The 24315-nt window shown below is 46.6% G+C and overlaps 2 protein-coding genes across 3 annotated transcripts in view; one reads left to right on the top strand and one right to left on the bottom strand.

Annotated features, from left to right (window-relative positions):
* The first annotated feature begins 507 nt into the window (after positions 1-507).
* Positions 508-22167, top strand: ELK4 (ETS transcription factor ELK4). Of its 2 annotated transcripts, XM_082778561.1 has the most exons (6): positions 512-656; positions 8803-9018; positions 10406-11329; positions 12493-12609; positions 13899-14439; positions 14539-22167. In XM_082778561.1, exons 2-5 carry the CDS (start codon positions 8812-8814, stop codon positions 13995-13997), a joined length of 1347 nt encoding a protein of 448 aa, XP_082634687.1. In that variant the 5' UTR covers positions 512-656; positions 8803-8811; the 3' UTR covers positions 13998-14439; positions 14539-22167. The 2 variants fall into 2 exon arrangements, with proteins under 2 accessions (XP_082634688.1, XP_082634687.1); XM_082778562.1 differs by having other exon boundaries at positions 508-656; positions 13899-22167.
* MFSD4A (major facilitator superfamily domain containing 4A) overlaps positions 16767-24315 on the bottom strand; it is a 25436-nt gene continuing 17887 nt past the window's right edge. The window contains exon 10 of the mRNA XM_082778560.1: positions 16767-24308. Coding sequence (XP_082634686.1) covers positions 24244-24308 — 65 coding nt within the window. The 3' untranslated portion in view covers positions 16767-24243. The remainder of the gene's footprint in view (positions 24309-24315) is intronic.

Here is a 24315-nt window from a genome sequence, read left to right as displayed (position 1 = left end):
GGATCCTGCTCCGCTTTCTCTCCTCGCTCCACTTCGCTTTCCCTCCTTGCTCTGCTTCGCTTCGCTTCACTTCACTTCGCTTCATTTTCCCCTTCTTGTTTCACTTCACTTTCTCTTCTCACTCCCCTTTTCCTGTCCCTCTTGGCTTTTCCCCTCAGGATCCTCTCCCCCACCACCTCCTCCCCCCTCTCCCTCCCCCCGTTCCCCCACCCCGCGTCCCACAGCCCCCAACAGCGCGGGCCGGGCCGAGAGCCGGGCCTCGGGCACATGGCTGCACCCCGCGGACTACACCCCCCAGCATCCTTTGCGGCCGGGTGGGCGTGCACCTTCCCTCCCATTGGCTATCCTCTCCCCCGCTCTGCTCGCCGATTGGCCGCCCCGCGCGTCCCTTGGGGGGCCGTGGGCGGAAGCGTGGCGTACGGCGGCCGCGGAGGCTGGGGGCCGCCATGTAACGCGCCCGCCGCTCCCCGCCTCAGCGCCGCCTCAGCGCCGCCGCCCCGAGCCCCCCCCCCCCAGCCCCCCTCACCCCCGGCCGCCCGCCATGGGGGCCTGGAGCCCGGCCCGGCCATGAAGGGCGGCGGGGGGACCCGTTCCCACCTTTTGCCCGCCGCCAGGGGAGCACCGCGACGCCCGGGGACCGGCGGGGCTCCTCCTCGGTGAGCGGGGAGCGAGGGGGGGGGGGCGCTGAGAGGGGCCGGGGGAGGCCCTGAGGGGGTTGGGGGGAATGAGGGGGGGATGAGGGGGGGATGAGGGGGGGATGGGGGGCACCGGGGGGGCTCGGTCAGTGCCGGGAGGGGGTCGTGAGGGGGGCTCTGAGGGGGTTGGGGGGGTCGTGAGGGGGGGCTGGGGGTAAAAGGGGGTCCTGGGGGGCACCCACGGGTGGGGGCTTGGTTTTGGGGGGTGAAGGAGGCCCTGGGGGCTGTCCTGGCCCCCCTCCGCTCACCGTTAACCGGGGAACGGGGAAACGGCCCCGGTTTGCTCCGTGGGGCATGGGGGGGGTCCCTCAGGTGCCCCCCCAGCCCCCTCTTTTCCCCCTGTCCCCGTTTCTTGGCTGAGTGGGGAGCAGGAGGCAGCGATCGCGCCCTCGGTTGGGTTTTGTTGTTTTTTTTTTTGTTGTTTTGTTTTGTTTTGTTTTGTTTTTTTTTCTTTCTTCTTCTCCCTGCCTTCTGTGATTTCGTCCCTGATTTTCTGGAGCGCCTCTCGTGCGCTTCTTTGCGGGGTGGGTGGGCGCCTTCCCCACATCAAGAGGGGGGAACCCGTGGGGAAGGCATGCAAATGGGCGCCGGCTGCACGCACGCAGGCAGCTGGGCTCGGCTCAGCTCCTACCTGCCTGTTACACAACCTCACCTGCCGGCCGGGCCTGCTGCCAGCAATCCCCCTGCTTCCCCTCGCAGAGGGGGAACCCGGCGTTGTTCAGACCCTGGTGGTTTTTATTTTTCAGCAGTGGCTCCGGGACGAGGCAGCAGGAACCCCGTGGGCGAGCCGTGCCGGGTGCCCGCGGGGTGCAGTCCCTGGCGTTGCTTTCTCTTCGCTTTCTCCTCCTCGTCCGCAGGGCGAGCGCGCTCCCTGCGCCAGGCGCAGCCTTCCCGGCGGAGCTGCGCCTCCGTGCTTTCGCCCGGCCTGTTTATTTTTAGGGGCTTTAGCGCCTGTTTGCGGAGAGGAGTTGTTCCATCGTCATGGCAACCCGGCTGCGTGTCTCATAAACATTATTCGAGGGAACCTTTTCCAGCTCGAACGAGGCTTCCTTTCCGTAACGAGGTTAGGATCGATGTGAAACGCCGAGCCTGTTGCTCGTGGTGCAGGGACACGGCCTCTTGTTCCTCGCCGCGGATGCTTTTACCCTCAGCCAGTTCCATCTGCTGCTGGTAAACGCTCCCCGCAGCCTCTGCGATGGCAGAGGAGGAGGAAAAGCAAAGTGTAATCCACCGAAAGAGGAGCTCTCATACAATTACTTCATGGCTTATTAGAGGCAGTCACATCAGCGTTAGAAACAAACCAAGTGCCGGATAAAAAATGGAGTGTCTTTGAAGTTTGCCATTCTTTTTTTTTTTTCCCCGACCGTTCCCATGCTACCGAAAGGTGGGGAAGGCTGGAAAATGCTAACTCGGGACACAAAGTGCTTCTTTCTCAGACAGGAGTTAAAAAGATGAAACAAACTGCTCCTAAACCCCAAAATATTTGCTAATACCTCAATTTCGTATAAACTCGCAGCTTGATTTTCGAGCCAAGAGCGGAGAATTTATTGCATCGTTTGTTTAAAGTAAATATGCCTGTCAGACTTGGAGAGGGATTAGGCAATGAAAACTGTGGAGCAGCTCTTATCATAAGGACATCCTCCAGCGTTTCCTTCCAAGGAGCTTCCTGCCCTGATAACCACGGCTTCTCCTTCAGAACGAGCTGATTTTCCTGACTGCCTGGGAAACAACAGCGCCGTGAATGCCAGGGCCAAGGGGAAGGCTAGAATTTACTGGGGGCTGGGATTTTTTTTTATCTTATTTACCTGATTTTGTTATTTACTGGAGAAGGTACAGTTTGAGTGCCTCTTGGAAAGCTACCAGGGTTTGGAAACCTTAATGATGGTGCTGCAGATGGGAAAATCTGCCTCTCTGATTTAATTCCTTGCAAATGGGAAGTTGGATTTACACGCACAGCAGTCCCTTAACAGGTAGTTCACCTGTCTTCAGGAAGGAAGCAAGCAAGCAGCAGTAGTTCGGGTGTCCTTACACTGCTCCGTGTGTCCCAGGAGCAGGCTGTGTCCCGCTCCTAGCACTCCAAAGAGGCAGATTTTTGGCCGGTAGGTTTCACCCGTGTCGGGCAGCAGGATCCTAAAAGGAGTCAAAATCAGTAAAACCCTGACACAAATAGCTCAGGTGATTCACCTTCCCAGGGGCTTGAGAGTGTTTTATGAGAGGTGTGTTGGTGCAGGGACGTTTGGAGTGCTGGGCTAATGAAATTGTTGCTTGATTGTGTGCTGATGACCACTTAATTGCGGAGTTCATTAGTGCTGTTCCCACTCCTCGTCCCGTTAGTAAAATAAAAGGAACAGAGGGAATAGGGCAGCTTTAGGCTTGCTTTGTTGGCTGGCCAGAGACGCTGAACAACAGCCTGATGGTCCTTTGATGTTAACCCTGTTGTGAACCAGGCCTTGGGCCTGTGACCTCCAAAAACCTCCTTTAATCTAAACTGTTGCCTTTTTTTTTTTTTTTTTTTTTTTTTTTTTTTAATTTCCTGGAACAACCGTCTCAAGCCTCGTCTCCGCAGGAATATTGCACAACACAACAGGGCTCGTTGTCTACAGATTCCTTCTGTTCACGCACCATGGCCATCTTCAGCTATTTAAAAAAAAAAAAACAAAAAACACGGGGAGGGTTTTGTCCAGCAAAGCCCTAACGGCTCGGGTTTGGCGTGCAGGAGCAGGGTGCCCGTGTGGTGTGTGCTCAGCGAGCCCGGCTCCCTGGGATCATGTAAGGATTTCGTTTGCTCACCTGCTGGCCCGCTGCACGGCTGATTTGCACCACTAAACACGAGGACCCTGAGACCATCCCGAAATTATCATTGCTGTTTGACTTTATTTATTAAATGGAAGCGTTTGGGGAGAGGTTTTGCTCTCTCCTGGTGGGTTTTGGTGCTGTGCACGTTGGTGGTGCTGATTGGGTTCGGGCAGTCTTCAGCATCCTCTGTGGCACCGTCACGCCGTGTCTTCTGCTTTGTGCTGCTCACAGTCAGCTTGTGAGGTGTCCCCTCTGTGTCAGTGCCTGGACAGCTAGGAGCGTGCCCCTGACATGCCTGGGAGGGATTTTTGTCCTCGTAAGGACACTTTTTCTTCCCCGTGACACTTTTTCTTCCCCTCTCCTTTGCACCAGCCTCGGCTTCGGGGGGGAGAGAGGGGGGATTCTGGCAGGGCTGTGGAGCTGCCTGCTGTAATCAGCCCATCTGGAAAAGTCATCAGCCTGCAGATGCTGATAAGGGAACAAACCGAGGCGCGGGATTACTGAGCTGCTCTCGGTGTTGAGTCAAAGCACAGGAAATCTGCCAGCAGGCGTTGAAAGGGGGGGGGGGCTGGGGCACAGCCCCTCCGCCGCTGCCCCTTCAACCTTCCCCGTCCCGGCTGGCTGCTGCCTACTGGGGCTCATCGAGTGCCCTTCTCCCCCCCCAAAAGCTGGGGGCACTGAACCCTTTGGTTTGTTTTGCAGCGCTGAGTACAGCTGCTGGCCGTGGTAAAATCGTGTGCCTCTTCCTAAGCTGTGCCACGCCGCGCTCGCACGCCCTCCTTCCCCCGGCGAGGCAGAGCCTGGAGGCTCTGTGATCACAGGGAGCGCGCGGGGCGGCTTGTGGTGGAGATGGGTGAGAAAGCGCTCGAGAAGATGCCTATCTCGTGGCCTGGCTCCTGTAAACGTGAAGCTGTTGTGAAGGCAGGGCTCAGACGGAGCTGCAGCAACCTCCGAGAGGCTGCAGCCACCCGAGCACACTCAGGTCTGCAGCGTGCACTCAGCAAACTGCAGCCAAACCCCGTCAGCTACTCGGTGTGCTGCAAGGGTCAGCCGTAGGCGGCAGAGAAGATCTCAAGACAATAATAGTGCTCTATTTTAGCATGCTCATTACAAAGTCTAACTGCCCTCTGCCTCTAGCAACTATTTTTTCCTCGTACTCAACTGGTGCAGGAGTGGGAAGGCTGTTGTCATAAACAGCGCCGTTGCCTCGCTGCCTAATTCCCTCATTGTCTTCTCAAACGAGACCTTTTTCTTTCTCCGTGGACTCTCACAAGGAAAATAACCTTCAGCAGAGAGGCAGCGTGCCGTGGTGTGCTTGTAATTATTGGTGTATTCATCTCGAAGAAGAAGCAATCAAACGAGGAGGCTTGTTGTGCTGACAGGGAGCTGTGCTGGGAGATGGATGCCTTTTGATGAGAGGAGCCGTAGATGTGGAAGGGGCTGAAACGTGACGTACAAATCACGCACGAAGCAACGTCTTGCCATTGTTAGCGTGGATACGGGTGGGCTGCTGGGTTCCTGTCCTCATCCCTGTGCCTTTTAGTTCCCAAAATCAACGGGCCTGTAATGTTTCTGGGGTGTGGGGTTTGCTGACTAAAAAGGCTGAGAGGTTCCGCCAAATTCCTGCCCCTCTTGGGGCAGAAGGAGGGGGACAGTTTTGAGCACGTGGCCCTAAAAAGGGCCGGGGTATGGACAGAAGCTGGGCTTGGCAGCTGGAGATGTGCAGAGCTGGGGTCAGACGGGGCGCTGGCACCGCTCAGGAGGCCTCAGGGCTGTGGGGTCAGGGTTCATGGAAGGGACAGGACGGCCGCCGTCTGCCCCCGCTGCTGGAGAAGGAAGAACTTAACACAGTACCTGGGTTTTCATAAATCAGACAAAGCGACTGTGCTCAGCTCTGCTCTACTGGTTTTATTTTTACATTTTGTATGATTTTTTTTTTCCCTAATCCTGTTTTTTCTTAAAGAAGCAACAGTTCTTTGATGTGATCTTAGGCGGTATCAAAGTAAGTGCAATAAAGCCAAATGAGAGGAGCCTTTATTCGTCGCGCAGCGTTGTCTCCTGTACATGTGCCACCCTCTGCCAGTTGCAGCTTACTCCTGGACACGGAAGGGGCGAGTCCTACCAGCGAGCCCATTGATTTAACCAGCAGGGAGGGCTATTTGCTGGCCGTCTCTGCTGGATTTACTTGTCAGGAAAAGCTCCCAGTGACGTCGAGGTACCTCTGTTGGTTCCTGTACACGTGCACAATAAATATTTAATAAGAGGGATGTTCATGCTTCTCGGCTGCAATACAACCTGCCTGTTGCCAGCACCACGCTGCTCTGTGTGTGTGTTCCCTGGCAGCTGGGGAGTCAGAAAAACTGCCCCATTATGATGGAGACTGGATGAAGTAGAGGGCGATGGCCACATGCAGCATATCCTATAAGCAAGAGGAGGAATCAAGACAATACTAAAGCCTGTAGATGCCAGAAACGTCGCTAGAAACTTAGCTGATGACCATGCAAATACTGTGGCCCTGCCTGGGAAAGGATTCTGCCAGCCAGAAAGGGGCGGTGGTTGGGACCGTAAGCTCTGCAGAGAGCATGCACATTGTTATTTTGGTCAGTGCTCCGTAGAACAATGTAACATGTCACCGTGAAAAGTGATTTATTTAAATCCTTTATCTTCTATCATTTCAGTCACTCCAGGCACAGGCCGTGGTGCTGAACTCGGTGCTGTGCACATACAATTTGCTCAGGACCATGTATCCTTATCCCAAACCAGCCTTCGCCTAGCAATCATTTGACAGCACTTGGTGAGCTTTGAGATGACAGCAGCGAAGTATTTCTTCCTGAAGGGAAGCACACCGGTGGGATTACGGCATTTAAATTGGGGGATGAAATCCACGCAGGTTTTTAGGCGAAGAAAAGCCTCTGCTGCTCTGAAATTCTGCTGCTAATCTAATTTCTGTGTGATTACCTCCCGTTGCATCAGGCAACGCTAGCTGGTGCAGTGCTGGTACGGGCTTTGGAGCTGCTGCGGATAAATGTAGCGTGGGAATAATCACTCAACTTCATTTGCCTGCTCCTTCGCTGTTAGCACTTAGCGCGGGCACTGACAGCTCTGCAGAACGGTGGAACCAAGTCCTTGTGCCTGCACAACAGCCGGGCGTGTGCATCATCCTGACAGGGTAACGAGGCTCTGCTCGTGGTGCTGTGCCAGCAGGCAGATATTAAACGAGATTCAAGGTTCCTGGTGAACGTAAGTCGAAGCCCTGGAGAGGATTGAATTGGGTTCCCTGCCCCAGAGGGCTGGACCTTTCGGCTCCCCAGCGCGCTGCGGGAAGTCTCAAAGCACCGGGCTCAGCAGCTGATGTTTTCTTAGAGCACTCAGCAATTAATTTGGGCAAGCGTGGAGTTGTACGCGTGCGGTAATTAACGAGGAAAGCACCTTAGGCCAGCATAACAAGGTGGTGTGGGTGTCCTTCATTTTGAGATTGTGCGTGTAATTGCAGCAATTTAGCTGGCTTGATCAATGTAACATCCCTCTGGAGTCGTGCAAGCGTGCCACGAGGCAGGTAGTCTTAAAAATAGGCTCACTGAGATGGGCTCTGCCCAAAAAAACACCTGCCCTAGGGCACCTTATTTAAATAAGAATGCAGAGTCCTGTGTGAGCTGTCAGCAGGAATCCTTTTACAGGGCTGAGTGAGTCGGGAGGCTCTGACACGAAGCCGGTTCTCTTCCTTATATAGGGCTGGGTGAATGCTGGGCAGTGAGGAGGTTGGAATAAAAACCCTTGGTAACAGATGAACTGGCTGCCAGTCCCGCCTGGATCTTAAACCCAGCCCCACGGATGCGTGGGTCCTGCTTGCAGGGCTGGGCACGATGCTGGTGCTGAGCCTGGGGTCTGGGCGCTGCAGGCTCCCCCTGGAGAAACCCTCTGCTCTATAGGGTTTTTTTTACTGAGATTTGTCGGGGGGAACGGAGCAGTTCCACACAGCAAAACACCATCCCTACAATTCACTGTGAAGGCTCTCGGCGCACGGTGGCCGGGTTTCTTGTTATTGCAGTGGAAGAAGGTGAAGCCGTCTGTGTGAGGAACACCTGCCTCGCTGGGAGGGTGGCGAGGGCTGGCACAGGCTGCATGGAGAGCCTGGGGAGTGTCCCCTGGGGATATTCACAAGCCACCCAGACACAATCCTGGGCACGGGGCTTTGGAGACCCTGCCCGAGCGGGGAGCTTGGGGCAGCTGATCCGCAGAGCTCCCTCCAACCTCCACCGCTCTGCCATTCTGCCAGAAGGAATCCGTTCTCGAATCGGTTCTGGACTAAAGGGAATCCGTGTGGGACACCGCACGAATATAATTTGATCTGTTAATTCGCAGCGGAGCTTATCCTAATGCTTCCTCTGTGCAGGAGGGGTTATTTGTGTTCTGCTCCAGAACGTCTGTGGAAGTGCTGCTCCACGCAGTCAGATATGGTCAGGGAAGGATGGCATCTCTGCCGCCTCGTCTGCCCCCGATGGCTTTATCCAGCCACTGCTCAGTGTGGGAAAACCGTGCTGGCAGTGGGTGAAGCAACTGGCTAGTGCTAGAAAGTCTCAGCCTAGAAGACTGACGTAGGTAAGACACGAGAGGAATCAAGAGAAAAGCCAAGGCAGCGTCTGAAACCGTTTCATTTACTTTTTTTTTTAAGCTTACTTCCTTGTAAAACACGGGGATGAAATTTGGGAAAGAAAGGAGGTTTGAGAGGAGACCGGGGGTCGATTGGGAGGGGCAGCGGCAATACAAATGAGGGAAAATAGAGTTGTGCTGCACAGTGGCATCCCCTGCTAGCTTAAGCAGTTGATCCACCCTCTGCCTTGTTAAGGACCCGGAGGCTGGAGGTGGGTGCAGGCAAGAAACGGAGGAGGTGAGTGTGGGTGTTTGATTTTACCTGAGAGCACCTGAGCTTTTTTTATTTTTAATATATATATAAAGCAGTACAAGTCAGAATGGGTGAACATGGAACAACTTAGAAACTGTGGGTTTTTTGGCGTGTTTTTTTCTTTTTTTTGGATAATGACTCATTGCAACTTACCCAAAGTGACCTGATTTAGTTAAATGAGGCTAAATATAACCCATGTGAAAAGGACTGACATGTGGGAGGAGACGATAGCAGTTGGCTCTCAGCCTCTCTGTTCTGCAGGGAACATCTTTCACGACTGGTGACTAATAATTTTTACTCTTGCTGCCTTTGGAAATAACATCTCTGCACCCTTACCCCCTTCTAGGGAGATGCAGAAAACGCACCGGTCCTAATCTCTTGCCTCTTATCTGCCTTTCTGAATTTCAGCTTACTGCTATGGACAGTGCTATCACCCTGTGGCAGTTCCTCCTCCAACTCCTGCAAGAGCCTCAGAACAAGAATATCATCTCTTGGACCTCCAACGACGGGGAGTTCAAACTGCTGCAGGCAGAGGAGGTGGCCAGACTCTGGGGAATCCGCAAGAACAAGCCCAGTATGAACTATGATAAACTCAGCCGTGCTCTCAGATACTACTATGTGAAGGTAACAAAGTCCATAAATCCACCTGAAATCCTTATCCATCTTACCCGCCTAATGAGCTTTGTTTCCTTTTTCATTCTCTTCAAGGGGATAGGTGTCACTTCTGTCTCCCAGACTTAAGTGAGGTGCACTAGTTTGTGTTTAGACGTGCTTTTTTTGCCTTTTGTTTATCCTCATACCTGGTTCCTCCCCGTGGTTATGTTACAAGGTTCTAGATCCATTTGTGCAAAATGTTACCGTCTTTGATTTATGCCTTTGCTAATATGAATCTTTCTTTGAATCATGTTCTCCTTTCCAACCCCTCTCCAAAAATACGTGTCCTTGCACGTGTTAAAATCCTCAACACTCCAATTTAAGCAACGGAATAATGATGGTCTAGATGGTGAATATTGCACTACCTTGAGACCTTTTCTGTAATTGTCTCTATGAAGGAGCTATCAAAATAAGGATTTCCTGTGTGGCAGCCCAGAGTCTTTTTCTTTTCCTCCTTATGTTCAGAAATGGCACCCCTAAGGAGGATATTGAGTTTATTCCAGGAGAGGAAGGTGCTTCTCTTATTTAGCTAATGTCTTCTAAGAACTTGCAGTAGCCTTTCATTAGTGCACGTGTAGTGTCAAAAAGCTGAAGTAGAACCGCGGTGTGGGATTGTGATCTTCATTTCAGTAACCTTTCGATAAGCCATTTATCCCACAACTGCTACTGTGTGGGTGTCCGGGATTGAAACACCAAAACAGTTCCTGAGGAACCTGTCAGTTTGTAGGATATGGTTTGTTGCTTGTCCCTTATGATTGGGTAACACGGTTTCCTTAATCTGACTTTATGCCAAGCGATCTCGGTAATAACAATTGTTCAATAAATAAGAATAATCTTTGGCCCTAATTGTGTGTGGCATTGCAGTTGGGAACAAACCAGGGTTGATGAATGCCACTTTGATTATTGAAAAAGCTGATAAGCCTACGTTCTGCTGACCAGTCCAACTTCTTTCTTTTATTATCATCTTATTAAGAATAAGAGTGTTGTGGTTTGATAGATGACACTTACTGTACACATACCAATGATCTTAACTTTGATGGGGGTATTGGCTATCTTTTGTGTCCTAGCTGATCTTTGAAAATATCGTAAACTGAATTGCTCTGCAGTTTTAAGGCTGCTGTTAGTACATTTAAAGTCGGGTTAAGTTCACCTGCTCTAGCGTTCTGTCCGTGAGCTCGGGAAGTGATGCTTTGGTGGGATAACCAAATTGCAAGAATGCAGCCTGTATTTTAAAATAAATAGAAACAATCTTCAATGAAAGACTACCAACTATTTAATTCCTTGGTCTATTTTAGGCAATGTTTGTAGCAAGAAAATTAATCAGAAGGGCTAAAAATCTGTATCTTCTTACCCACAGAATATCATTAAAAAAGTGAACGGTAAGAAGTTTGTATACAAGTTTGTTTCTTATCCGGAGATTTTAAATATGGATCCACTTGTCGTGGGCCGTATAGAAGGAGACCCTGAAATGACTGGTTTTGCGGAAGTTAGCAGTGCTCCAAAGGATGTGGAAAACTGTGGGAAGGAGAAGTCTCAGTCATGTGCTAAGTCCTCCAGCCGCAATGACTATATCCACTCAGGCTTGTACTCCTCTTTCACGCTGAACTCCCTGAACTCTTCCAGTGTAAAACTCTTCAGGTCCATCAAGATCGAGAATCCAGCCGAGAAACTGACAGAGAAGAAACCCGCTCAGGATCCGACACCGTCTGTCATCAAGTTTGTAACCATGCCCTCCAAAAAGCCGTCCTCTGTCCCCCTGGTCGCTACCACTTCAACGGTCTCTGCCACTTCCACCGCTTCTGCCCCTTCGGCTGCATCTTCCCTCTCCATGGGATCAGAAGAAACTCTCCAGACCTTGGAGACTCTCGTCCTACCCAAGTTAACTGTCCCTGAAGCTCCAGCACCTTTGCCAAACTTAACCACCAGCTTCACCCCAACTCCGCCCGTATCCTCGGTGTCTCCCACTCTGCAAGTTCCTTCCACGCCCCCGTCGCCCCCCCTGAGCTCTAATCCTGACCTGGACATTGACACGGACATAGAGTCGGTGGCTTCGCAGCAGCTGGAGCAGGCTCAGAGCCTTCAGCATCAATCCCCAGAGCCCAAAGAGCAGGATTCATCTGTGCTGGAGAAGGAATTTGCCAATCATCTCTCCAGATCTAAAAAACCCAAAGGGCTGGAGTTGGCTCCTACTCTTGTCATTACAGGCAGTGATCCAAGTCCGTTGGGAATACTGAGCCCTTCTCTCCCCACTGCTTCTCTTACTCCAGCACTTTTCTCTCAGGTAACTTAATTACCCCCACCACCTCTTTTTTTTTCCTTTTTTTTTTTTGGTTTTTGTTTAAAGAGTAGTGGTTATATTTTTAAACAATAAAGGAGGGCAAATGAAATGTTAAAAGCCTGTAGATGGTGTTTGGGAGCTCTGAAACCCATGACATTACTTCCATTTTCTTATAAAACAGAAATTTTATTCATAAGCTCCATTATCTTCCACTCCAAAGTGTGTCCAAGTAGCAAGCCAGCTAAACACATCTGTACAGCGTTAGCATGGGGAAGGCAGAACCCAGCACCTGTAAGATCCTTTGTAAATCTTCCCAAAGTGACACTGAATCATTTCAAAAACCCTAAACCCTGCCCTGATTCTGAAAATGTTTTAAAAAAGCTAAGCACTGAGGTGTTTGTTTAGCTGAGTGCTTTCACTTGATTCAGCAGCCTTTAACTTCAGACCAGAGTGATAGGAGTTAACGGTGACAAGAATGGCTGCAGAATTTGGCTGTTACCACTGAGTGGGAAAGGAAAGCTTTCATTCCTCCTGGAAAATTTGGAAGAGAACCGAATCCAACTCTGCTGTTATATTGTTCTGTATATATTTAATCTCCTTCCTGTAATAAATTGGAGTGAAACTGCAGGGAAACCACTGATAGAAAACTGAACTGGCTGAAGGCAGGGGGGGGAAATCAAGCGTAGCTGCTCTTCTGGCGCCCCTTGAAGTGCTTGGCTGGTGAACCTGCAACATCCAGAGCATTCAGAAGCTGGATGTGAATTTCTTTTGTCGTGGCTTACATCACCGGTGTCACCCAGACCATGTGTATGCCCTCTGCCTGCTCACATTAAATTCATGGGCTGAGTTTTCCCAAGTCCTTGCAGGTGCTGTGTACTGAATTGCAGGAGAGGCCAATTTGCTGCGCGCAGGATTTGGCAGCTGCTGGGAGAAGAGGGCCAATTGCTAAGAAAGGGGAGGGAGAGCCGATGACTGCTGCTGTTGTGGGGTTTGAAGGGAGGAGGAGGAGAAGGTGGGAGGAAGCGGAAGGAGAGAAGGGGAGTTTCTGAAATTTGGATCCAGCCCTCCGCAGCTGTAGGAGCTCATTATTGTGGCGAGCTTTCCATCTGCTGTCTATTACTCAGTGCATGTTTCAAACAACCAACTTGTCTCCATGTGTTTTGCAGACTCCCATCTTGCTGACCCCAAGTCCCTTGCTCTCCAGTATCCATTTCTGGAGTACCCTAAGCCCGGTTGCTCCTCTCAGTCCTGCAAGGTTGCAAGGTGCTAACACACTCTTTCAGGTAAGTTCAGTCTCTCTGCTTGACCTACGCTTAACCAAAGCCACCTTCTTCAGCAGACCTGCGGGGATCTGTTACCCCAAAAATCCGATGGCAAGTTTGGGCAGTGATACTTGCTGCTTAATAAGGCAAGTGAGCATTTCAGGGAGTAGTTCATACTTCGGCTGCTTAGTTATTCCAAGTTTTAAGTACTAAAAAGTCGCTTGACAGTTTCCTTGAATTCAAGGAATGATTTTGTAGCCAGTGGAAACAAAATGGACATCTTTGGTTTCTATTCCCATGTTAGCTTTTGAGAGCAAGTTTAATCTTAGTGGATGTTTACCCTGTTTTGTTTAAGTATATTGTAAATGTTGTTGTTTCAGAAATGGTCTAAATTAATAGCAGTCTGCTGTAGTTAAATTATGCTTTTTCAGTCTGCCTTTCCTGTAAAACTTGCCTCCTCATAATTTCACGGGTTAAGAGTTTCCTGGAAATGGAATTTTGCTATTCTCTCGTGGCTCTTTTAATAGTTTGTTAACAGCCTCTTCCTTTGAAGGACATTAATTAAATCTCAGCACTGGTAAGAAGGGAGGCTCTGTGTGTGATCTCTGGCAGTATGTAGCACATTTTCTGTACGCTCTGTATTATTCTGCTATCTTTTATTGTTTGGAAATTCTCAGCTTCATTGTTTTTGGTAAATATTTTTTTTTTATATAATAAATTTTAAAAAATGCCCTCTAAATTAAGAAAATGAAATCTTTAGCTGTAATTACCTTTGATTTTCCTCCACGTTCCACTTAGGAATTGGAGCACCTCTATCTGTTGCCTGAGTCTGCTTAGGCAGGGGGTGAAATTTAAGTGCTTGTCTTTTGGGTTTATATCTGTCATCTCCATGGAGATGAAGGAAGTACCTTATGTGTACTGTCAGAATAGGCAATAAACAGCTAGGTCTGAAAATGCGTTGGACCTTTTCCTCTATAAATAGCTGGTAATTAATTGAGGAACAATGTAGGACGTGGTTTCTCAACAACCTCTACGAAGTCCCTGTCTTGTGACCTTATTAGTTTAGGAGATAGGCAGTGCTCAGCGCAGAGGCTGCAGACTGGGGCTGTCTGCTGACGCTGGTTGCAGTTGCACAAATCCAGCGATCTGTGCTGCAGGAGCATGTTAAAAGTCAATTACTTGGGGAAGAAAGAAGATTATTTGCGAGGTTTTGTTAGTTTGTTCCTGGGGGAGCTTCTATATGCAGAGATAGGAGAGGAACAGTAGGTTAAAATAGCCTCTTCCTTACTCATTTTTGTTTTGTCTCTCAGTTTCCATCAGTGCTGAACAGTCATGGCCCATTTACTCTGTCTGGACTGGATGGACCCTCTACCCCTGGCCCATTTTCCCCTGATCTGCAGAAGACATAGCACATGAACTCATGGAAAGGACGTATTGGCAAGCAAGGGAAAGATATGACACTTATATTTAACCATGTTTTTTAAACGAGCAATTTATAATTCCACAGAGATTATCAAGTCATAGTTTTTGCCATTCCCAGATAAAATGCCTTTTTTGCAAAATTCCTGTTTTTTGAAGACCCAGATTGGGAATGTATATGCAAACGCCTTAATAGGAGCTGAAGCTCCGGTCTCTTCTCTTCCCTCCTTGGTTTGGAAGACTTCACCATGGTTAAAGGGAGTTTCAGTTGGTGATGCAGTAACTGAGTCTGCACTGATGGCAGTAAACGGTATCAGAGAAGTCTTTTCTCTGTGACTCTTGGAAAACCTCTGTTCTTCTGCTTCCTGTGCTTGGCAAGAAGAAATCTAACTGCAATCGAAGCTGGCATTCCAGGAAATGCTCGGGAAAGGGGTGTGTGCGCACTCGGCTTTGCCTTGGGGCCTGATAACTTCTGCAGCAACAAAACAGCCCGCGTCTTATCTGCTGTACAAACGTCTTGTCTCTTTGCAGGGAGAAATTTTCAAGGAATACTCGATGATTGTGTTACTCAGATATGAACAATTTGTGAATGGCATTGTACACAGACAGCCCAGCCTCTCGGAGAAGTGGTCTGGCTGCCTTCCGGATGCTTCCTGGCCCTCCCTTCGGTGAGGAGGCAAGGCCTGGGGACAGACGAATGGTGGGATTCGTTCCTTTCAGTTCTCAGAAAGTTTGAATGCTGAAGTCCAAACATTTCTTGTGCCAGAGACCTGTTCTGAAGCCTGTAATCTCGCTGCTAGCTTAGCAGCGTGATGGATTCCCGTGAGGTTTGAGGGTGTATCTGTTCCGTGAGGTTGCTGCCTGATGCGGGATTTTCAGACCCAAGCCGTGGGTGGGAACACTAACGTCTGAGCGTTAACGTTACTGCTCTTTTCCCACAGGTGAAGTGGAGAAGCTCCCCTTCTCCCAGCTCTTATCTCGAGTTTTGCTTTACATCTATTGCTTTTTTTTTTATACGAGGAAGCACTCAGACCCCCCCCAAAACGTTAGGCTTAGTGCGTACAGCTGGTTGAGGGAGGTACCGTGGCGTATCAACCTTACTGTAAATTTGTGCTTGCTTTTCTTTCCTTGGTGGCCGTGTGTGTGGATGAATACAGGATCAGTTTCCAGAGCCATTCGAAACACTGACGAAATGAAATTTGTAATTAGATTTTTAAACCTCAGGAGGCCTTTTAAGAGAACTGAGGAATGACAGAAGCGGGACTCCCCTCGCACGGCCCCTCAGAGGTTGGATGTCTTGGTCTGCTGGCACCGAGCTCTGGGCCCTTCCACTTCGGGTCTCTGCTGTCAGGCAGCAACTTCGGTTTGCTACTCGCATACGCGTGGTGAGTTGGTGACGTAAGGATAAAATACCCACTAGAAAACAGATGGAGACCGTCTCTTTCCTTCGGTATCCTCACTGCCCGTCTCTGAGGTTTTGATGAGCAGAGAGTTACCTGTACAGCAAGAGGAGCTGGCAGCGTGCTTCCTGCTCTAGTGCACCTGTCTGCTGGGTGAATGCTGAGCTCTGCCTTCCCAGAGTTTTCCTTTTGCCACTTTTGTGGACTCTGAATTCACTTTAAAGCATACGTATGACAATACCCGAGACTTAATTTACTGCAGTGATTTTCTCTCTGTATATTCTAGCATTGAAATGATGTAAACCACTTAGTATGTTCCTGGTAGGGCACCCTAGCCATGGGTGGGTGTAATGGAGTTGCTTTTTGGGCATTGTTCCTCCAGAAAGTCCTCTGCCTGGTGGGAGGTGGGAGAAAGGAGTGTGCCTATCTTGGGGTGCAGATAGCGGGGCGCGAGCTCACGTAGCGAACTGTCTTCCCGGCCGTCACGTCAGAGGCACGACACTGCTTCGCGTTTTACACAGCAGCAGATGCAGGATCAAGTTCCTGTGCCAGTGGCTCTTAAAATGACAATGTGCAATATTGACTTTTTTTTGTTTTGTTTTGTTTTTTAAATGCAGAAAGAAACCTGCAAATCATAGTTAAGAGCAGGCATGTGGAATTTTCTGGTTTGCATGATCGCTTATGAGTTTGCTCTAGAATATATATATAGCTATATATAAATAGCAGCACTTTTAATGGTTGTTTTAGGTTGGCCAATTTTATGCCCACTGTGTGTGTGGATTTGAGAGCAACATTGCCGACTAGGATTAGAGTTTAAAAATAACTAATGAGCACTAAAGACTTGCAATTTAATTGCTTCCCTTTCCTTGTCCCCTATGGAGAAAAGCCAAGTTTTTGTTTAAAAGTTGTGTATGTGCACACGTGCACTTATTTTCCTGTAAACTGTATCACTTTCAGCATAGGTATGCAAGAGAACCAAATGCTAATGTAGCTTGTCAGTTTTGCTTGGCCTGGTTTCGTGCTCTTCTCCAAGTAGCTGCACAAGCTTGCACTGCCACAGCTGGTCGCTGAAATACACGTTCACCTTCAGGAATGCCTTCTTCAGAGAGTGTGAAACACAGGCTGAACGTGTTGGCTTCGAGCCGGTGAAGTCCAACTTCCTGACGGGTGACATGAGAAGGTGACTGCTTTTGCTTGGGCACCTGCCTTGGAAAATAAAGGTCCCACGTAGGATTATAACCTCAGGAGGCAGTCGGAAAAGCAAGACTAGGTGAGGTGGGAGAGGAGTTCGCTCATGTTTTCCCCGTTAAAACTTTCAGGTCATTTAAGATAATAGTGTCTTGTATATATGCTGCCTCATTAAACGGACATTGACTAATAAGTGTATAACTGCCAGCTTTTTTGGATCACATTCCTGACAGCACAGTGTCCTCGGAGCTTGGTTGTGTAAACTGCTGGTACTCTGCTGGCTCGCTGCAGGGGCAGTTTGCCACTTGGTTTTAGTGGAGGGAAGGTGGGGGTTAATATAGGCTCTCTTTTAATTACCATGTTAGCAGTCTGTAGTATGGGTATAGTGCCGTGTTGATTTTTAAAATAGTGCAGCATTACAGAAACATTTTATTACGTTACAATTCATGTTGCTGAAGTACCTGTGGTATCGTTGAATGCTTGGTAGTATTTGCAGTGGTTAATTCATAGGTGGTGGTAGAATTAGACTGGATGAGCATGGAAGCTGAACATCTGTCTCAATTCTGGAAATCTCTTTTAAATGTCGTTGCTGCTGTATAATAGTACTGCAGAGTTGCAAAGCTTGCACTGCTGGTGCTGTCTGTGCTACGTCTGTCTTTTGTTGAGATCCTGAACCGTCGGGATGCCACTAGCAACGTGTGCTGCTAGCAGAGACAATCCGTGGAAAGCAGAAACGTCTTAATAACAGCCTACAGTCAGAGAACCGTCCCTGTTCTGTCTTACCCATTTTCAGAGAATGTGATCCTAGCAATGAGGGCGATGGAAGAAAGGTTTTTTTCTTAGCAGCTTAAGTCTAGAACCTTGTTTCAGAAATTGATTGGTCTTCAGCAGTGACAGCTGAATGTAATTCCTATGCACTGTCTTTGGCACATTCACATTGCGTTTTGCAATAGGTCAGGAAGTGATGAAATTCCTCAAATTGGAGAATTTGTTGTATTTATGTAGAGTGTCCTAAGACTTCGGTATCCCATGCATCTTTGGTGTAATGGAGTGGGAATTAAAATACGAAAGGCTTCGGCTATTCAGTAGTTTGTTTGGGGTAGTTTCTCCCTCTAATATGTTTTCAAACCTCAGATATCCAGCAAATAAATTCTTCTTGGTTTTCATGGTGTTCATTTTAACCGCAGTGAAGGCTGCTTATGTGCATATCTTCCTTCACAAGCTTTTCAACGTGCAGACCTGTTTCATGTCAGATTCCCTCATGACTTCAACTTCCATGCGAGAGCTTCTGCAGGTCGAGACCGGATAAAAGAGCTAGCCTAGCGCATCGATGCAGTTTCTCAGGTGAGCACAAGCAGAGTTCTGGTCCACTTCAGTAGCATTATTCTAGTGCTGAGTTTGGAACCTACAGTGCTGACGATCTGTTGGCTACCCATGGTTTATTCATTTATCTTTTAGTTACTTTTTGCTACTGTTTTATAGCGTTTTTTGTATGTACTCAACTTTTACTATACAATTTAACCTCTTCCATTTTTAATGCATATTTGTTTACAAGACACATCTCAGTGTTGTATCAAGAGGCTATCTTGGTATTGTCAGCTATGAAATAAACTACATCAGTAGTTAAGGAACATTGTCAAATTTGACAGGTATTTTAAAACTTGATGTTTGAGTTTTGGGTGTCCATAACGATTTTGTTCTGTTTTGTTCCTTAGTTCTCCTGTGTAAGAAATATTACCTACCTTCTGGCCTCTCGGGTCCTAGGTCTGGAGAGTTTATTTTGTCTTAAAAATGACAGAGGATGGTATTGCAGGCAGACAGCCCGAGCACCACGGGATCTCACGCTCAGCAGCTAAGTTGAAAGTACATGAAAATTGTAATCGTGTTGCTTAGAAGCTATTTGGGGTGCTTTAATGAGGTATAGTATGTCTTGCCTAAACAGGAATTTTTATGGTTTGATTTGAATTTAATTAAACAGTAATTGGCAATGGCTGCTGTTTAGTCTGAACAGCGTTAGGAAATCTGCGTAATGTGGAAGCCTTTGGCTATTGCCATCTAGAAGTGGTGGTTAATACGTGACATCCTGGAGTTGATCTCCTGAAATCAGAGGCTGTCAGGTGAAGATGAAAAGATGAAATGCAGCGACAGTTGTTTTTACACAATTCTTCAGGGCTATTACTGCAATAGACTTTCTAGGATTGACATCTGTGAACATGGCATTCCATGTAGTCGGAGCGAATCGCATTGACTCTGTAGGACCCCTTTATAGAGCTGGTTCTGGACAGAAATATTACTGAAAATAGAACCAAATCTTTTCTCTGTAGCCCGCTTTTAGTCATAAGGATGTAATATAGGAACTACAAAGCCACAGGAATGGCAGTGCTGCCATATTTCTACTTTGTGTTGAGTATCATCATCAGACCTTCTGCCTGTCTTGGTACCGCCTAAAGCAGAAAGGCTGAGCGTTGGTTTTGGGTGTCTGGCAGATTTTGGACTGGGGAATGTTATCCTTGCTTTTGTACAAAGAGCAAACAAAATTAAGGGAGGATATGTTCACTGCAGGAAGTTGATTCTTTTTGGAGGGTGCAGCTTTTCTGACCATAAGCATACTTTTTTAAAAAAAAAATAAAAATCAAGTGACCTGTAAGGTAAGAGAACTGGGCAGGGCCCAATATTTCTGCTTGGATGTGTAAGCTAATGTATTTCCCTTTTCAGATAGCGAGATGTCAGCTTCGTATAAATTATTCTATAGAAAACTGTAGAACTGACTAGAATTGATTTCTGTTTACCCTCCCCTTCCAAAGAATGTTGGTGAAGACTTTGTGGAGCTATTCCAGGCATCTGATTAAAAAGCATACTTCTACAGCTGAAGACTTGCTTTCTGCGTGCGTTAACTGAGACTGGAATAGCTCTCATCTTCTGAATGTACATGTGCACACAGTCACTGCCCCAGAGGATGTGTGTTGGTTGTGTGATCTGGCTTTCAGATTAGTGACAGTGATGCTTACAGTGTACACTCAGAGCAAATACTGCACTATGCAGTTGCCACTTTTAAATGTTTTGCACATGCTGTTGAGGCTTTTGAGGGCTTTTTCTTTCCTTTCCTTTTTTTTTTTTTTTTTTCTTAAGAACTCAAATCAATTTTACCATGGTGTGGGCTAAGTATTTGCCAAAGGTTATTTTTAAATGCATCTTTGACATTGCTGTATGCCATGTCTTCTATAAAAGTGTCTTAACTGTATCTTTGAATAATTTTATATTCATGGAATGACAATTTGGGCTTTTTTTTCCCCTAAAACACTTCTCTGTTGAGACCATGCATTGCAGAAGGTTTTCATCTCAAAGTAGGGATTTTGGCAGGGTGAGAGGATTACAGTATAATTAGCAACCTTTGGAAAACGGGGGTCTTTTAGTGGAGACACCGAAAGAACTGTAAGCAGTGCAGTCCAAGAGGTTGGAAAGCTGTGTTTGGAGCCCGTTTCGGTCCTTGGGCAGTACATGCAACACTGCTGTACTAATAACTGGAAGCTGTTTTGTTTTGTTTTCCTTCTTTCTCTATTTTTTTTTAACACAGGAAGGCTTCGAGGATGGCTTCTGCATGGTTCCTAGTGTGTGCTGTGTGCTGGGGGGGGGGTTTACAATACCTGGGTTTGCTCTAGGCTCCTTGAGATGCATTGTGGTTTTTTTTGGCTAGCATGTCTTAAATCTTCAGGCTTTGAAATTGCTTTATAGAATTGTGTTGACTTTTTGTTCTGCTGTTGTTCAGTTGCACAGAGTTTTATATATATGATGTACTAGTTTTAACGTTAATTCTCTGTGAACAGGGTTGAGATTATTCATTGTAGTTTAAAAAAAAAAATGTATTCTAAAACTCCCTTTGAAAATCTTGTTTGTATTCTGTTGCAGTGTTACCAGATGGCCTTATGTACGTCACAGTGTTTTGTGATAAGTACAGTAGCACATTTAATGCTTATCTCTCCCAAACCCCTCTGTTTTTATAGCTGAGAAGTATATTCTTAATAATAGAGATGCATAAACGGGAAAATTTAAATGACATGTATGGTAAGGATAGTGGTCGTCTCCTCTAATGTATGTTAGGACAGCTGGAATTAATCTGAGACTGAAGTGGCTCTGAGTAGGGGCAGTTCACCAGCACAAGACTTTGTCTTGAGAATGTGAGAACCGCTGGGTGAGCTGATGGCAGATTTGAGTCGTATGCCAGCAGCTTGTAAATTGGGAAAGATGCCTTGGCTTCATCAGAACTGCTCTAACGTACACCAGCTGAGAATCTGGTCCTTGCAGCTTTTTGTCCGTGGCTCAGAGAGAGCCAGGGAGGGAAGGTTGAGCTAAATTTTTGCGAATTTCAGCAACCCAATCAGCTGTGGTGATATGTGACAGTTGTCGTTCTGTTTAAAGTGCACATCTGTTTTGGAAAGTGATTTTCTGATGCCTTTAGTGTTACTCCTCAAGTGAGTTTTTAGGTTAATCTGGATTCTCTGTAAATCAGCAAGATGACGTCTGCAGTATTCTCGATACTACAGCAGCTCTGACATTTCTGCTTGGGGCAGGCTATGGAGACAATCATGTAAGTTAACTCGTTAACTCTGAAATTGATTTGATTTTACTTTAATTTAAGTAAAAATGGTATTGAAGTCAGCAAATAACATTTTCAGTTACTCTTTCCAGAACAGAATTGCATTTAATATGCATATATAGTACCGAGTCGAGAGACAAAGCAAGTTGTGTTATAGCAAACATCTGCTGGCTTCCTACAGTGGAGACTTACTCTAGACATGGACTTTTAGAGCCAACTGTAATCTTACACCGCTTTGGTGCTCTTCTTACAGTTGGGTAAACTTGCCTGTGAGAGAGTAGCTTCTCAGTTGAACTTTTCTTTGAAAAGAAAAAAAAAAAAGAAAAAAAAAACTTATAAGAGTATCTTAATGCCATTGTGTTTTAAAAAAAATGCTGGTATGTAATGCAAGTACATAAATAGCCAAAGTTTTCAGTAATTGTTCAGTGTTACTAAATTTGCTTTTATTTAACCTTCCAAGATAACATATTAGGAAGACCTTCAGCATGTTGATATCATATTGAAAAAAACTCCGATCAACTTGATTATCGCAGATATGCAGTTATTTGAACACATTTCAGGTTTGACTATAGAATTTGGAGGGCAAAGTTCTATGATGCAAAACTTACTTTGGAGGACGTGCACTGTATTGACACTTCAAAGTAACTAATACTACTTTTTGAGAGTGGCATATTGGCAGTTTTTATTCAAACATAATGAAGGTCTTTCCTGAGAAATCAGGTGACTTTTCTATTGCTTCAATTTTTGTGCAAAAAAATAAATAAATCAATGTATTGCAATCTTTTTTTAAAAATGGGGTGGGAATAGTTAAAGAAAACTATTTTATGTAAGAACTGACAGAGGGATTTGCTTTGTATAATGCAAGCTGGCTTTAAAAAAGCATTGTAGCAAATTATTCAAGTCAATCATATGTTAATAGTTATGTGCAACCAGACATGCAAAACAATTGTATTTTTTTAAATAAATATTTTTAACAAAGTTCCTGATCTTTTGACTGTTTCTTTCAGTGGAGGAAATTGAAAGTGGCAGCTGCAGGGCAGCTCGCACTGTGATAGTGAGGGAGTTCATCAGACCTCGAGCTAACCTGTCTTGTTGACAGAAGCACAGGCTTCCTCCCATCTTGCTCGAATGGAGACAGAGACGGCGCTGCTGCTGGCTTTGTGGTGCCATGCAGTTTTTGTGCCAGAGCAGGTACCATTCCCCTCAGTGAGTAGCTCCTTTCCATATCCTCTCCATTTCCAGCAAAGTGGAAATCTGAATTATGAAGTACACTTGATATCAGTACACTTCTATCAAAAGAAATACTGTTCTGGAAATTGCATTTTGCTAGGTATTGTCTGTCTACAAGGACATCATAAAACGTGTTTTGTTTTTTTTTTTTAAATAGCTGACAGCACCTGTTATGATATAAATGTAATCAGCATAGATGTCTTTCTAAATAAACTCCCTCAGTTTATTGTTTCATGCTCATTTCCTCTGTACAGACATGGAGAGAATGCTGTCATAGTGGGAGGGTCTCTATTAATACCAGATTTATTTATTTATTTTTGCTGTGATTGGGTTTTGCAGTACACCACTTACATTTCATCCCAGCTGTCTCCAGGAGCGTAACAGTGGCATCCTGTGGCTCTAGAGAAGAATTACAGCATGCGCTGCACTGGATGTGAGGCAGGAGGGCTCCTGGAGGGTAGGGATGAGTTAAGCCCCAACTTCAACTGTGTTTATCCTTCTTCGTGCTTTGACTTAGAGCACATTCAGGTTTATGTATACAGCAGCAGCTCAACAAGACTACACTCTGAGAGGATTTCTACAGAAGCCACATGTGAAGAGATTTTAGGGAAGGTAAGGGCTACTGCTTGGGAAAACAGAAATTCTATTTACCAGCTGTTAGATTCAATCTGAATTTGAGAGTCGGAACTGTTGAATAGAGTAGCTGATAGTCTTGGCCACAAAGGGCTTAAGTTACCTGAGTCCAGTCGTGCTGAGAATCTAGCAATCAATCACCTTTAATTAAACACTGCTTTATATACACACGTACATATGTACATCCACATACAGCAGTTAAAGCAAAAAGTACATGTCCAATCACTCACTGAAGAAATAGATGCACGTAGCTTTACATTCTAAAGCCAGTCCTTTCTTCGTAGCTTGTAATAGGCCATGCGTGGGTTATAAGAGTACCTTACAGAAGGCACCTGTCCTGTTACAATAAGTATTGCACAGATTAAGCAGCTGGAGGCTGGCTCCAAAATACCTCTGTTTAAGCTTCAACTGGAAGCTAGAAATAAAACTGCCCTAAAAGACACTGCAACTGTAGCAGCTAACATAATGACTTAAAGCAAAACAAAACATCACAACTCATTCTTGTCTCTAAAAAAGAAAGCTAATGATTTTAATAATCAAGAGGCCCTAGCATGCTGAATAAGACGCTGTCTTCGTGAACATCTGACACTGTGTAATATACAAGAATCAACTGTGCAAATATAGATAGAGCCTGCTACCACTGTGCACTTGGTGGGTTCTACCAATAGCATAATTTTTCCCATTTGGAAGTATTCACAGAGATCACATACACTCCTGTGTTGCACCAAAAAATAGTTCAAAACCAGTATTGTGCTGTAAATTGTAAGGGTTCCTGTACTTTACAGACCGAAAAAAAAGAAGAAAACCTGTCGAGGTCAATGACTTAAGCCAGAAGAATTTCAAAGTCTTACATACGGAACAAATTGTTCGCCTCCACCTTTCATCCTGAATCGGTAAGGAAAGCTCATTTGCAGGACTAATTGTTCTCCATCATCCCTCCCCTACTGCTGTAGCCTTTCAGGTACAGGGTAAGTCTGCTGTTTATAGTCTTTTTGGTACATGTGGTACGGGCAACTTGTGCTTAGCTTCCCATGGTGTATTAGGACGTTTCCTTGATTCTGACTTACCCAAACTAATGTGCTTTTGATTGCAGAAAACTTGCGTGATTTAGTCATTAAGTGTGAAATCATCCTTAATAGTACTGCTTAATTGTGTGCTGTTTTATTGCTTGTCTAGGGCACGGCCACTTCTTTAGCGCTGATACTGTCCAGTGTCATCCATTACTGCTGGTTTGTCAGGTGAGGCAGCATCCATATCTGCAAA

The sequence above is a fragment of the Aythya marila genome (assembly GCF_965140915.1).
Source record: "Aythya marila genome assembly, chromosome: 24".
NCBI lineage: Eukaryota > Metazoa > Chordata > Aves > Anseriformes > Anatidae > Aythya > Aythya marila.
Note: the sequence above shows the minus strand (reverse complement) of the source record. Positions and strands in the feature narration are given on the sequence as shown.

Excerpts from the sequence above, each read along its gene's own strand:
- ELK4 (XM_082778562.1), top strand. The coding sequence starts at position 8,812 with ATGGACAGTGCTATCACCCTGTGGCAGTTCCTCCTCCAACTCCTGCAA. Across the intron at positions 11,330-12,492 it reads CTCCAGCACTTTTCTCTCAG|ACTCCCATCTTGCTGACCCC; the intron begins GTAACTTAATTA and ends TGTGTTTTGCAG. Across the intron at positions 12,610-13,898 it reads GTGCTAACACACTCTTTCAG|TTTCCATCAGTGCTGAACAG; the intron begins GTAAGTTCAGTC and ends TTTGTCTCTCAG.